A 14,931-nucleotide genomic window follows, 5' to 3' on the forward strand; every position below is an offset into this window, starting at 1 on the left:
CTCTTCCTTCTCCAATTATTATTATTATCATCATCATTATGATATAATTACCGGGGTTTTTTTCCTGTAAAACGGAGTCTTGGAGCCTCACATTGTAGCTGCCTGCCAGGGACGGTCAGAAGGCGCAGTCACTGCAAATGACTAAGACATTTGCGACTCTGCTGTGGTTTGCTGGCTGCACAGTGGGGAGAGCTGAGCCTTGGTAAACTATTCTCCTGTACGAGGTCTGACCCTCAGGGGTTAAGGCTGAGCTCGTAACCAAGAAACGGGAGCGTGTTCGTGAATGTCACCTCAGAGCTCTGTCCCCCAGGCAGAGCTGCCATCACCACCTCAACCTGAAGGTAATTACCCTCTTAACATTTTGGTGAAATCTCCTTTTTTACACGTCTTCAGTTATGCTTAGGTTTACACTAGGTTTACAGTTATCTGTGCCCAAGCCCACTTCTCAGCCTGGACTGCAACCCCCTACGGCCGGCGGTGTCCTCTCACTCACCTCTGTATCCCCTCGCTCACCTCTGTATCCTGACCTTTGCGCAGTGTCAGTGCTCCAGAAGTGCTGGCTTCTTTACTGAGTTGCATTGAACTTGACTTTGGGAAGTTCCTTCAGCACTCCCAGAACCCTCTTCTGAATCAGGCAATCCGTGTCCTTTACGGGTGGATGTGACTCCAGGAAAACACAGAAAGTAATTCTAAGCTAAGTTTGGTGAATAAACAGAGCAATGCCAATTCCGTCCTATGAATAAATTTACAAGGCTGGTTTTCTTGCGCGGCTCACAAGCCAGGTCTAGCTGCCATTCCGCTAGAAGCGTTCCAAAAATACCTTGAGCAGGGCCTTTAGAACAAGCGGGTGGAGTCCCGAAGACCAAGGCTGCTCTGGATCCAGCGGGTGTTCCTGCGTGGGGCTGTAACGCTCAAATTGGCCACTAGAGGGAGACGCGTTCCAGACCCCATAGGAGCCTCGCAACTGCTCCAAGAACTTTATAAAGCCAGGCGGCCAGAGCAGCTGCAGTTCACAGCTCAGACAGTATCTAGCAGAGACGCTGGTGCCTCCACAGAACATCTCCCGAGCGCTGCCCAAGGCTGACCGAGGCGGGGCACCAAGACAGGGACTCCCACATGGGCACAAGGTTGAGTCTTGCCTCCTGACCTGATCCTCCTGGAGAAGTGACCCCCGAGACCCTGGGCACCGTGCAGCCTCTTTCTATGACTCCATCTGGATTTGGCTGGCAGTGGGAACGAGCTCTGAGGGGCTGCCTGGGTCTCGGGGTGGTGGCAGCAGCCAGCTCTCCAGCCACCATGGCCAATGCCAGGAACTGAGGGGACGGTCGCTGCAGCCTCACTGGGAGCCCTCAGGTGAGTCTTGGTGCTGACTCCGTCCTAGCACCTGCGCATAGCTTTCTAAAGGCAGCCAGGGGACAGGCGCTGGGTTTGAGCATCCCCAGGATGTGGAGCGTGGAGGTGCTAGTGCTGGGTGGGAAAGTCCTAGCTGTCAGCCTGGGGGATCTGCTGGGCCCTCATCCAGATGCCTGGGCTGGTGGATGTGAGCCCTCATTTGGGAGCCAGAGGAAGCGATTGCTTTAGTGGCAACTCTGCCAGCCTCCTGTCACAGCTCCAGAGCCTATTCAGGGAGCAGATGGGACAGGTGACGGTCCCTTTACGTGTGTGTGCGTGCCTGCAGGTGTGTCCAGTGGTGGAGCGTGTGAAGGCAGAGCTTATTTATAAACCATCTGTGCCTCTCCAGCTCCGGGTTGTGATTTAGGTGAGCTAAGTATCGTTAGAGGAGGAAAGGGCTTAAAACCAACTTGGCGATTCTGTCTCCAGAGAGGGCCACGTTCAGGGTGATCTCTATTTAGTTTTGATGAGTTACGAGCCCTGTAGAGTTAGATGCTGGAACCCAGCAAGGCTTGGGCCACCCCCTCAGCAGGCAGAATTGATTGTGTCCTGCTGCTGCCCAGAGGGGTACTTGGAGCACCAGGCTCCAGCTCTCAGCTCTGGTCTGCATTTGTGATTGCCTTTCGCAAAAGGATCCAACTGGCATTGTTTCTGGGACTGACTAGGCAAGAGGGTGGCCTCAGGAGACCAGGGACCCCTGTACCTGGCTGCTTGGCAGGATCAGAAAATGCTGAGGGGCTGTTGGTTCTCACCAGACTCCACCACCGACTCCCTGCATGCCCCTGTCCATGCAGCCCTCCCACATGCCCTGGCCCACACGGGGCTCGCTGGGACCAAGTGGCTAGCAGATGTGTTCTTCCCATCACAGAGGTGATGGCCTGAAGCTGAACGAGCTCAGCTGATTGGGCCAAGTTCCCCAGGGATAAGAAGTGGAGCTGGGATGGGACCCCGTGTCCTCTGAGCCCGCTCTCCCCACAGGTCCCTTTGGTGTCTCCACCCTGCCTGTGTTTCTGTGGCTCTGGTCCCCTCCCTTCTGGCTCTCCTGGCTCCAGGTCACCTAACCTGGCCCTCTTCACTGCATCACTTTGGGCCCGAAAGGGGGCCACCAAAAGGGACTGACATGTGCTTCCTGGACAGAGCAACTTTGCGCTAAGCCAGTGCCCTGGGTGGGAAGCCTCACCCTCTCTGACACCCATCGGTTCTTCCCCTCTGGGCCTTGGCTGGCTTATCTTTAGAATGGGAATATGATAGACCGATGCCACCTGTCTCCCTCACGGGGCTCCTGGGAAGCAGAGAGGTCCCAAAGGCAAAGGGTCTGCACTGCGGGGGCCGCACGCACACGGGTGCGGGGCTGGGAGGTATTGCTGTGTCGTCACCCCACTTGGCAATTGGTTGCACAGGCTTGGCCCAAAGGCTATAAGACCAATGCCGGGAAGGTCCAAATTCCTGCCCCCCATTCCCCAAGAAAGAAAAGCAGCCTGGGGCAGATAGAACATTCTTAGGTTTCATTCCCAAGTAGCAAACATTAGCAGCGCCGGCTGAACACTGCCAATCTCATGGCACGGCATCTGGCCTCCAGCTCAGCCCCTTTCCCAGCAGGCTCCCCAGGGCTCCACCAGCTGAGGGGTCCGGAGGGGCAGGGGAGGGGCCGCCCTACAGACACACTCCAGATAATGGGCTGTGCATTCCAGCTCTGATCCAGGAGCTGATGGGCAGAGAGGGAAGCTGGTCCAAGCCCGGCTCCACACCTCCACCCCTGGTTCTCGGAGACCCCACGGGCTCTGGACGGCAGCTGTTGTTGCCTTTGGCAGAGAGAGGGTTCTCTCTCTCAGAGGAGACACCGGCCTCCTGCTTTGCAGCTCCCCAGGACTGAGGCCAGAGGGCGGGGTGCCGCACTAGCGCTTGTGAAACGAGGGAGGGTCCCTTGTAGCTTAGCAGCAGTGGAGCTGCCCAGGGCCGCACCTAGAGGCCCTCCCTGGGTGGAGGACTTAGACGGAGGGCCAGCATCAGGGGACTCGCAAACTGGACACAACTGCAGCCCGGAGAAGCTGCAGTTCTTCCCCGGAGGGCAGGGAAGAGAGATGCCGGCAGGGCTGCAGGCTCCCCTCCACCCTTCCCTCCCACTGGCTGGAAGAAAGGCCCACAGGGCCTGGGAACACCCTGAGTGTGTCTGCCTGCGTGTGTGTGTGCATGCGTGACCATATGTGTGGGGCAGACGGCATCTCATTACTTGAAGTCAAAAGCAGAAGCCCCAGCCATCCCTCCTGGGCCAGCGGAAGGACAGGTGGATGGCAACTGGTCAGCTCTGGCCTCCTCTCAGCCCCGAGGTCAGAGGTCTCTGGAGAGAAAAGTCAGGTTGTGAAAATAGGGGATTTGTGTTTGCTGTGCCCAGCAAGGGGGTCTGGCCATTGTCCCTGTTTATTGGAACAGGGTGGGTGCCTCTTTTCCCTTCAGTCAGTGGCCACTGTCCCCCCGCTGCCACCTGCCAGGCCCTGTCCCCTTCTCTAGACGCCTGGCTAGGCTCTCTGGGCCTCAGGGTTGAGTTAGCTTCACGCTGGGCCTGGGACCCACCCATCCTCCCCGGGGGGCTTTTATCTTCCAAAGAATTCACTTTTTAAAAGCGAATTTTGGGGTTCAATATCCAGAGAGTCAAAGAGCATCAGAACCGAAAGTCAACGTAAATCAATGGCTGGAACTGAGCAGGAAGTGGAGAGTCATTTGCGAAATCACCGAGCGTATATGTGGGAAAAGGATATTGAGTATTCTACGTAAATAAATACTTTGTGATCTGGCTCCGCAAATGATTTCTTCTTCTTACACAAAGAATGCAAACGTATCATAGAAAACCCAGAAAATCCAGCAAACAAAAAGAAGCACAAATCCCCACAATCCCACCCAGAGTCCTGTAATACACGTCTCACCCAGGGAAACCCAGAACATCTCTGAATATCGTCTTTCCCGTCACGTACTTGGGACATGTGTAGATGTTACAAAATGGGATCACGTTGTGCACACTTGTGTAAACGGGGCTGGTTCATTTTAAATAGCATACACAGCATTTCCCCATGTTGATGGGACATTCTAGAAATTCCATGGGGTCCTCCCCAAGCCCCAGCGATCCAGCCTCAGGAGGCCATCGGACACCAGGGCCCTCCCCAGTCTAAGGCTGCCCAGACCTTAGTGTCTGGGGAGGCCACCTGCCCCTTGGGCTCCCATGGGGGTGAATCCCTGCTATGGTCCCCTGAACCCAGCCCTTCTGACCATGCCACCTCGGCCAGGTTTGGGAGCAGTTCTGGTCTTAGCTCTGTTGGCTGGTGGTCTCTGTACCCCTCTTTAAGTCTAGTTTCTCTCCATTTCCAACACAGAGCAGAAGCCCGAGTCTCCCTGATGTGCCCGGGACTCCAGAATCTTGGAAACTCCTCTGCTTGGTTCAAGAGGGTTGGCTTCTCCCAGCCCCACCCAGCATGGCCCTTGGTGTCCCCCAGCGCAGGGCTCCAGCCCCACCAAGACCTATGAAAGGGAGGGGACGGATCCCATGGTCAGAAAGGTCCAAAGGGCCTTGGCCTCCCCAAGCCAAGGAAATTGAGGAGGGGGAATTTGGGTCCTAAGGATCTGGTGACTGATGCCTGCTGATGAGGGAGTTTCCCGGTGTTCAGGCTAAGGTCACCATTCATTTGTGTCTCCACCTACAGCTTATGTCCTTTCTCTCCCCCCTGCGTCCTCCCTTCCTCTCCTGCTGCTGTAGGACGCGATGGAGAACAAAGCCATGTACCTGCACGCCACCGTGAGCGACCGTGACTCTGGCTCCATTTTTGAGGAGCCCTTTGATGGCAGGAGCCTGTCCAAGCTGAACCTGTGTGAGGACGGTGAGTGCCTCTGGCTCGGTCTTAGGCGCGAGATCAGCCCTGCCCCCACCACCGGATCCTGGCATTGCCCCAGGGTGCTGGTGACCCCCCCCCCACTCACACACACAATACTGCATAGGTTGAAATGTGTGCTCGGAAGGGTCTTTTCTGTGTGTTTTCTCATTCATGCATCTCAACACACCTGTGTGACCAGCAAGATAAGACACATTTTACAGATGGGCTAGCGGAAACTGAGAAAAGCATTAAGCATCACACAGCTCGTCGGTCATAGAGGGGCCCCAGCACTGAGTCTCCTGACTCCTAGGGCAATCCTTTTGCCTCTTTGCCATCCTCTCCTCTGGGTGAGGCTGGGGTCACACAAAAGGCAACTGAACCAAGAAGCCCAGACCCTCTCGGGTGATGAGCTTCCTAAAGCGTTTGCAAGGAGGAAACGCACCTCTCCAGATGCTCGTCCTCTCCTGGAACTGAGGCCTCAGGTCATGGCACAGGAAGGGGCCCCATCCTAGTGACCCAGACTGCACTGCATCTTTGGGGGCTGGTTATTTGCTAAAACCCTGGAGATTCAACGGATGCAGTTTCCTCTAGAGGAGCTCAGAGCACCTTGCTGACAGCCAACTCCTGTGCATCCAGCACAGAGCTCTATACTTAGTAGGTGCTTAATAAATGCTTATTGCCTGAATGAATACACTCCTCTTTGCAGTGAGTATAGGAGATGAGAGCTTCATCCCCACTTCAAAGATGAGTAGAAGGAAACTCACAGGAGAGTTTTGTAAAAACTTATGGTCAATGAGATGGAAACAGGCCGTCTTAGGGTTCTCCAGAGAAACAGAAGCGAGAACAGAAATGAGATGTCTACACACAAAAAGAGACTGATTATGAGGAATTGACTCACATGGTTATGGAGGCTGAGAAGTCCCACGATCTGCTGTCTGTAGAGTGGAGACCCAGGGAAGCTGGTGGTATAGTTCAGTCCGAGTCAGAAGGCCTGAGAACCAGAGAAGCCAATGGTATAGATCACAGTCTGAGGGCCGGAGAGGATGAGATGATATGTCCCAGCTCCAGCAGTCAGGCAGGAAGCAAAAAGTGAATTCCCCCAACTTTTGTGCTACTCAGGCCCTCAACTGATTAGATGAGACCCACCCACATTGGGGAGGACAATCTGCTCTACTGATTCCACCAATTTAAAAGCTAATCTCATCTAGAACACCCTCATGGACACCCAGAAATGATGTCTAATCTGGTTACCCTATGGCCAACCGAGTTGACATATAAAATTAACCATCCCAGATGCCTTTATTCAAACTTTTTCTCAAGCACCATGTTTCATTGTGTTCCACTATGCCAACTGCCTTTGTCTTGAAATTACTCATAATTAGAAATGACTCCCCCTCATCCAACCCCATCTTTCCTCCCATGAGGTGCTGAGTGTAGGAAGGGAAGTTGGGTGGCTCAGAAAGGCAGGGATTAGGGATTGTCTCAGGAGGGAGAGGAGACAGGAGATTTGGGCTCTTCACCTGCCCTAGTAAACTACCCACCATCAGAGCCCTTCCTCTGAATTCCAGTCCACAACCACATTTTGAGGACCCACAATGTGTCAAGCTATGGGTTAGGTGCCAGAGATGCTCCAGAGAGAAATGAAACCATCCTTGTCCTCCAAGAGCTTCTGATCCCAGTGGGAGGGACTGGCATGGGGACAATTACCCACCATGTAAAGCAGGTAAAAATATGTGTGATTATTAAAGTCAAGCAGGGTGAAGCCTTTCTGGTAAAGGCCTTAAAGACCGAATACAGTTTTGTAAGAGAAGAGGTAGCTGGGGAAAGGTATTACCAGCTGAGTTGCACCAGACAGGCCAGTGTTTCTGTTAAGTTAATGACACCTGGGAAGAGAGGAAGGCCCCCAGGGAGCTACCAATGGTCAGCTTTCCCCCATCAGTACATCAGCAAAGCCAAGCTGGCCTTCACATCCTTCATCCACCCTCTCCCCAGTGACCCATCAGTAAAGAGGCCTGATTTGGGAAGAAAGAACTGGGGTACAGCTCAGAGAGGTAATTGCAGGACCACCAGGGCCATCCTGGGGTGCCAGTGGGGAAGGGCATGGCAGGGGGACCCCAGGGGTGGGGAGAGCCCTGGGGAGTGTCATTGGGCCATGGCTCCCCCTTCTCTTGACCTCATCTTACCTCCCCTTTTCTGAACCTGAGATTTTTAAAAAGGCCATTTGGACCAGAAGGACTGAAAAATAACAGTAACCCCAGCCATGGGGAGATCTGGTCAGAGGGCAGTTTTAGAACCAGGCCAGCAAGTGTCCCAGGGGTCACCTGAGCCGCAGCGCCCCGTGAAGTGTGGACAGCAGAGGTCGGAAGATGTAGGCTGGATGCTGACTCTTCCCTCCCCTGTCCCCACCCCACCCACTGGGGCGTGTGACCTGATGGGCACGTCCCCTCTCTGGGCCTCAGTGTCTCCATCTCAGTGCTCCACAGGGGCAGAGGGGGTGTCTCTGAGCTCCCATCCAGTCCTAAAATCCTGTGCACAGAAACAGACTTGGATGTTGTATTTGCAGCGTGGTCCTTTTAAAACCTAAGTTGGAGCAAAGCCCAGCAAAGGCTCCCACGTTGAAGGGAATAAAAACCCAGGCACTGACTGTGGTCAAGGAGCCTCTGACCCTCACAGTGGACCTGCTGGCACACTCTACCCGACGTACGCTGCCCCCAGACCCTCCAGGTGTCCCCCTCACCTCCTTCTGGTCTTTGCTCAAATCTCACCTCTGTGTCAGGGCTTCCCGTCCTCCCCTGCACACCCATTTCCCTGCTTCTCTTTTTCCTTTTTCACCGAGTCCTAGTCTCCTCAACACACTATATCATTTTCTTATTTATCATGTTTACCGTTTACTCTCTGTTCCTCATGGGAAGAGCATAGGCCGGACCAGGGCAGGCATCTCTGTTTTGTTCATCAGCGTCTCCCAGCCTGGGGCACAGCAGGTGCTCCCAAGTATCAATATTTGTTGAATGACTGAATGAACAAACTAATGGCTGAGCAAACACAGGGGTCCTTGAAATCTAAAGGTGGCGGAACAAATAAATTCTAAACCTGATTTCCACATCGTCTGGGTCTCCTCCACACTTCGTTCCTGGACGCCAGACATGGGGCGGTGGGTGGAGGGGTGGCCGTGAAGACCCTGGAGAGACTGGAGTGTTGAGATGAAGTCACCACCTAAAGGCTCCTCGGTTTCTGGTTTGATTTTTTTCCCCTTCCCTTTCATTTCTAAGAGGAAAATGGTGAGCTCCGACTCGGGGAAATTCAAGCCAGATTTGACCTGTTTCCCCGGTACTTTGCTGCTTTGATTCTCATCTCTGCAGAGTAACAGGAGAGGGAGGAAGGGGTGGGGCTGGTAGGGGCAGAGGGAGGTTGATGGGAAAGCAGAGGTGGACAGAGGTGGGGACCCTGCCAGCCCCATCCCCCACTCTGGGCCTTGAGTAAATGAAAGCAGTGTCGTCTGCTAGGCGTTGTAGGGGCTCCAAGTCCCTCCCAGGATTTTCCCCTTGAAAGCAGGGAGATGGGAGGCAAGGGAGTGCCTCCTCTTGGCCCTGGGGATCTTGGGATCAGGGGGGAGCAAAGTTGCAAAACTTCAGTCTAGATATTGAGGTATGACTCCGGCGTCAACGCAGGTGGGACTTTAAAGACAGGGTGTAAACACGGCGTTATTTACATGTCCCTGCCCCCTCCCCTCCTCTGCTCTGTCGTCTTCTCTTTCCCTCCTACCTGCCGCCATCCCTTCCCTTCTGTTCACGCACCAGGTGAGAAGGAAGCTGAGGGGCTATTAGGCACCCGCCATGACAGGCCACGTTGCCCCTCTCCCGCATGGTGCCACGCACATCCTTCCAGGCTCTCTCCGTCGCACCCCTGCTCCATGTTGACACCTTTGGGACCTCTCCATCCTCTGCACCCCTTGGCCGGGCCACCTCTCAGGACCCCGCCGCCTCCTTCCTGTGTCTGAGCCCCGCTGTGGATGGGAAGACGCCCAGGCAGGGCCCTCCTCACCTGCCGGTCTCCAGCGGGGCAGAGCATGGGCTCCACCTGTGTGGCTGGGATTTGTGGGTGGGCTCATGACAGAACGCGACCTCCAAGGTCTTCCAGCCAAGCCCCCGCTGACCTCAGGGCCCACCAACACCTCCCTTGGAGCAGAAACCCAAACAGGGGCTGTCTGGGCCTACGACCCCACCTCACCCCCTTCCTCTGTGCCTCCCTCCCTCTCCCCCTCCCCCTCCCCTCCCTGGTCCTGCCTTTCTCTTCCCCAGACAGCTGAAGCCTCTCCAATCTGGCGCCCAAAGGCAGAGGGCTGGGCGTGGGTGGTGTTCAGCTGCGCCTGGCTCCTCCACGGCCCTCTCCAAGGGCCAGAGAGAAGTGTTAGTGTCAGAAAAATATTGCAGTCACGCTCACCCCGTGGCCTCGGGCCCTCCACCGCGCTCCCAGCATCATCCATCAGCCGCAGATAGGAGGCTCGCAGAGGTAATGAGTTACACATGCTCCTGGCCGCGCCCAACGCCTGCAAGCCAGCCCGCTTGCTGAGTTTAGGACCTGAGCTCCCCATTCCTGCGTCCCTGCCCCATAAAATTAAATTATTCTCCTAAGGGAGTCCCCACATCTCCTTTCTCATCCATCACCTCTCCCTGGTTCATCTGGCGTAGCTGAGGGCTGCCGGGCAGCTGCCCAAGGGTGGGAGTGGAGTTCCTGGGAGGGTCTGGCTGGGGCCTCACAGAGGGTCAGGCCTTCTACAGGTTGGAGAATCCGGCACTGGAGCAGGAGAATAGCAGAGATGTTAACTCATGCGGTGCCGTGATGCACTCAGCTCCCCCAGCTCACGGGGGGCTGGGGGCCAGGAAGGATCCTGGATCTCTTGGGCCCCAGGGACTGTCCCTCCACAAGAGGGGGGACAGCCCAGGGAGGTGCCAAGATGTTGAACTTTGGCAGGTCTGGGCTCGGCACGGGCTGTCTTCTGTCGCCCCTGCATTCCCACCCGCTGCCACTCGCCACTCTCTGCTTTGTGGGGAGCCGCCTTGGCAGGACGGGGAGGATGAAAGATGGGAGGTTGCCTGTTTATCCTCAGCTCCTGCCCTATGGGGTCACCTTGGGCCACTGTGTACTTCCACCCGAGGTCACAGCCCCTTGTAAGCCACCCTCTCCACTCAGGCTTTCTCCTTCTAGGCTCCAGTAACTGCTCCCCTCCTGGGCTTTGTAACCGAGGTGGTTACAGTTCAAGGACACCACTCTGTCCCTTGTGGGCATCTTACACCCTGGCCACAACTTTGCATATGTCCCCTTTATTAAATTCTATGACATTTCCTAATTTAAGTGGGCCATCTGTTTCACTGGGGCCCTGACCCTCTCATCCTCAGTGTTCCCGTCTGCAAAATGGAAATAATGTTATTCAACTCACAGGACCCGTGGGGGAATCACGTGGTATAACCCGAGTAGAGCACCTTGGACACAGTGCACCCTTGATACACACTTATTTCACCTCCCTGCCCTTTGGGGGGTCCTCTGCACACGTTGGGGAAATGGAGAAGGACAGGGGGAGACAGAGAGGTCAGGGACAGCTACTGCCACCCAGCGTCTCCCAGGAAGCACCCACGCCACTTCTCAGAGACCCCTGGCCTGGACAGTGTTTTTTTTTTTTAATTTATTATTTAATTAATTAATTTTTGGCTGCATTAGGTCTTCATTGCTGCGTGCGGGCTTCCTCTAGTTGCAGTGAGCAGGGGCTACTCTTCATTGTGGTGCGTGGGCTTCTCATTGCAGTGGCTTCTCTTGTTGCGGAGCACCGGCTCCAGGCGCACAGGCTTCAGTAGTTGTGGCACACGGGCTTCAGTAGTTGTGTACACGGGCTTCAGTAGTTGTGGCTCGCGGGCTCTAGAGCGCAGGCTCAGTACTTGTGGCACCCGGGCTTAGTTGCTCCACAGCATGTGGGATCTTCCCGAACCAAGGCTCGAGGGGTTCGTGTCCCCTGCATTGGCAGGCAGATTCCTAACCACTGTGCCACCAGGGAAGCCCCTGGACAGTGTTTTAAGTCTGGTTCCTCCTTCTGCTAAAGAAGGCAGACTTTTGGTTAGTGGGCTTCCTCGTGAAGACTAGATACTAGAGGAAACCAAGCAAGTTCTTTTAGTCCCAATCCCCAAAGAGTACAGTAGGATCTGTAAGAAATATTCTGGGTCCCGAGGGCACCTGGCTCCGTGGCAGGTGTGAGTCTGTCCACCCCCATACCCCCATCAGAGACAGTAGGTCCCTGAGGTTGGCTACCAGAAGAGTCGAGGGGTGCATTTCATTGTTCCTGGTGGAGGATGGCATTCGGTGCAGACTACACACAGCTTCACTCGCCCCGGGCACCTGAGTCCACACGAGGAACTGGGACCTCCTTCATCCAAAGAGGACAGGGTTTTACGGTGCTGCTGGTGAGTGCAGAAATAAAAGGTCTTGGTTCCTGCCCTCAAGGGGCTTAAAGTCCCCAGAAGACACAGACCCCGCATTATAATGTGATTCATTCTCAAATGGAAGTGCCGTTTAGAGGGGAGAGTTTCGGCAGTCTGCCTTGGGAAGGAAGGAAGTTCTCCTGCAAAGTCAGGAGCGTGGGGGCGTGCCCTTCCCTTCCCAGCCATGCTCCACTCTGTGGATGCAGTGCAATTGCAGAGGTAGGTTTAACCAGGGTCGGAATGCTGCTCGGTGAGTGAGAGGAAGCCAGAGAGGGACGAGAGAGGGGAGGCTGTGGGAGAGAGTGGATAATGTAAATCATGGAATGCAAGTCGGACAAGAAGGGAAGGCTGGATGGGAGTCGGGAAGGGTGGTGGAAAGACGGTGGGGTCCGTGGTTAGTAGGTCCTGGTGAGGTCAGGGAATGCCGGGTTGGCGTTCTGGACGGAGGGCACCAGGAAAACCTGAGAGGTAGCTCTCACCTGGGACGCGTGAAATTGGGATTAAGAAAGGGCCTTGATGATTGGTAGAGCCAATCAAAATGTCATGTGAGCCACATGTGCAGTTTTCAACTTTCTAGTAGCCACACAAAAAGGTAGAGACACAGATGAACCGAATTTAAATGCGGGAATGTATTTGATTTAATCCAGTATATCCAAAATAGTATCAATTCGCTATGTAATCACTGTGAAAGTGATGGAGATACTTATACATTTTTACTCGGGCTGAGCCTTCAAAATCCGGTGTGTACTTTGCATTCCGAGCCCATCTTATTTTTGCCCACATTTCGAGTGCGTCAGGGAGGACGTGCCATTAGGAGAGGGAAGGTAAGGAACAGTCAGAACTGGAGATTGAGAGAGAGCGACAGTGAGCGCAGACATGGGGAGGGTAGCACGTGTCCCTTAGCGCGAGGAGAAGCGTACAGTCGTGTGACGTGAGAGCTGGGATTTTTTTTTTTTCTTTTCTTTGCGGGACGCGGGCATCTCACTGTTGCGGCCCCTCCCGTTGCGGAGCACAGGCTCCGGACGCGCAGGCTCAGCGGCCATGGCTCACGGGACCAGCCGCTCCGCGGCATGTGGGATCTTCCCAGACCGGGGCACGAACCCGCGTCCCCTGCATCGGCAGGTGGACTCTCAACCACTGCGCCACCAGGGAAGCCCGAGAGCTGGGAGTTTTATGGAGAAGAGAGAGAAGGTTCTGGAAGTAACGAGGAGCAAATAAAACCACCTACCGCACCCTTAGGTCAGTTGCATGAATGTGGGAGAGAGAAATCCATACTTGAGAAGAAAAGGGAAGCAGGGTTCAGTTAGAAGAAGAAAGAACGGGAAATGTTCGAGCAGAGGCTGGGGAAATCAGGGTTTTTTGGTTGGCTGGCTGGGACATCTTGGGCCACAGTGAGAAGGTTTCAGCAGATGGGGAGAGAGATGTCAAAGGAGAAGAAACAAGGCTGTCTGGGGATTATGGTGGTTGATGGGGAGCCCTGGGGCTTCTGTGGGGCTGATAGAAGTCAGGATCGAGGACTCAGTGAGGTTGGGGTGCTGGTCTCAGGGAAGAGCTGCTGGCAAGACTGAGTGTTGGTGATAGGGGTCTTGCCAGGAGCACACAGCCCTAGGGCACCAGTGGCCCCTCCCCAACCATGGTGTGTGGGCCAGGGGAGGGGGGCCTTGTCCTGGAGTGCCAGGAGCTCTGGAGATCATTTTGGCTCTTGTGGAGACGGGAGATCGGGGGAGGCCAAGGGAGGTGGTGGGAAGGGGGCAGGGGTCCTGTAGCAGTGACGATACGATGTGATACATACAAGCGATCATGATACAATGGTTCCCCTTGATGGAGCAGCAGGCTATGCTCAGGGCTTCAATACATTGTCTCCAAAGCACAGGGAGCTCAGCTTGGTGCTCTGTGATGACCTAGATGGGTGGGATGGTGGGGGGCAGGGATGGGAGGGAGGTCCAAGAGGGAGGGGATATATGTATACATATAGCTGATTCACTTCGTGGTACAGCAGAAACTAACACAACATTGTAAAGCAACTATACTCCAATAAAAAAATAATTAAGGTATATTACAAAAACACCTCAGGGGCTTCCCTGGTGGCGCAGTGGTTGAGAGTCCGCCTGCCGATGCAGGGGACACAGGTTCGTGCCCCGGTTGGGGAAGATCCCACGTGCCGCGGAGCTGCTGGGCCCGTGAGCCATGGCCACTGAGCCTGCGCGTCCGGAGCCTGTGCTCCACAACGGGAGAGGCCCCAACGGTGAGAGGCCCGCCTACAGCAAAACAAAACAAAAAAACCCCACCTCAGGACATATTCTTATTCCCAGTTTGTCGATGAGAAGGTAATATCTTAGGTGACGCAAATTGCCCAAGGTCACCCATGTAGTCAGAGGCAGAGCCTGGATTCAAATCCACATCTGCCTGGTCCTTAAACCCCGCCCCTCAGCGTAGCTCACCCTGTTCACTGCGGTTCCAGGACTCGGAGACCCTGGACTTTCAAGAGCTAGGCTGCTGGTGGTGAGGGGCTGAGCGTGGATTCTTGGAGTTTCAGGTTTCAGAGGTGGAGACATCCTGGGCAATGACAAAGCTAGGACGGGGCCGTGGGAATAAATAAATGGCTCTGTTGCAGGAGAGAGATGGAATGAATTATTCTAAGAGGAAATAGATATAAACCCAAATAGGTTTGGACAGGAGCACAAGGACAGGCTCTTAAATGGCTTCAGAGGGAAGCCTGGGACACTATCCTCTACAGACATTAGGTCAGAGAAATGCCCCTCTCTCCCCAGCATCCTCCCCCTTCCCCCCACCATCTCCTGTGGCTTCTGGGCTGGAGTCTAAACTGCATACGCGGAGTTCAGCAGTAGGTTTCGGAAGATATAAACACGGCCATGAAGAGGGAGCCCAGCAGGGTAGGGCTGGCCAGGACCCTGCCCTGCAGACGCAGATGCTGGTTAACCTAAGGCCCAGCCACACAGCCGATGGGGGCTCGTGATGGTTCCAGCCTTCTGCACAGTGTCCTGAAGCCCACGTGTTCCCTGGTACCTTCCTATTTCCTGCTATCTGGCTTGAGATTGAGTTCAAGTCAAGACAACCCGAGATGTTCACAGCGGGCAGAAGAAGCCACGTGTTTAGGAAGTCCTGTTAAGAGAGGGGGCTGCAGGGAGGGGCTGGCTGCTGGCCTCCTCTCCTGACACTCCGTGTGGGTGAGTTTCTCCAATTGGTGGAGG

The 14,931-nt window shown here is 54.8% G+C and overlaps 1 protein-coding gene across 2 annotated transcripts in view; it reads left to right on the forward strand.

Annotated features, from left to right (window-relative positions):
* The first annotated feature begins 5,143 nt into the window (after positions 1-5,143).
* Positions 5,144-14,931, forward strand: part of SCARA5 (scavenger receptor class A member 5) — a 111,271-nt gene continuing 101,483 nt past the window's right edge. For both annotated transcript variants that reach the window (XM_065879575.1, XM_065879576.1), the window contains exon 1: positions 5,144-5,258. In XM_065879575.1, the coding sequence (XP_065735647.1) occupies positions 5,144-5,258 (115 nt within the window). The remainder of the gene's footprint in view (positions 5,259-14,931) is intronic.

This window comes from Phocoena phocoena, chromosome 6 (genome assembly GCF_963924675.1).
Source record: "Phocoena phocoena chromosome 6, mPhoPho1.1, whole genome shotgun sequence".
Lineage (NCBI taxonomy): Eukaryota > Metazoa > Chordata > Mammalia > Artiodactyla > Phocoenidae > Phocoena > Phocoena phocoena.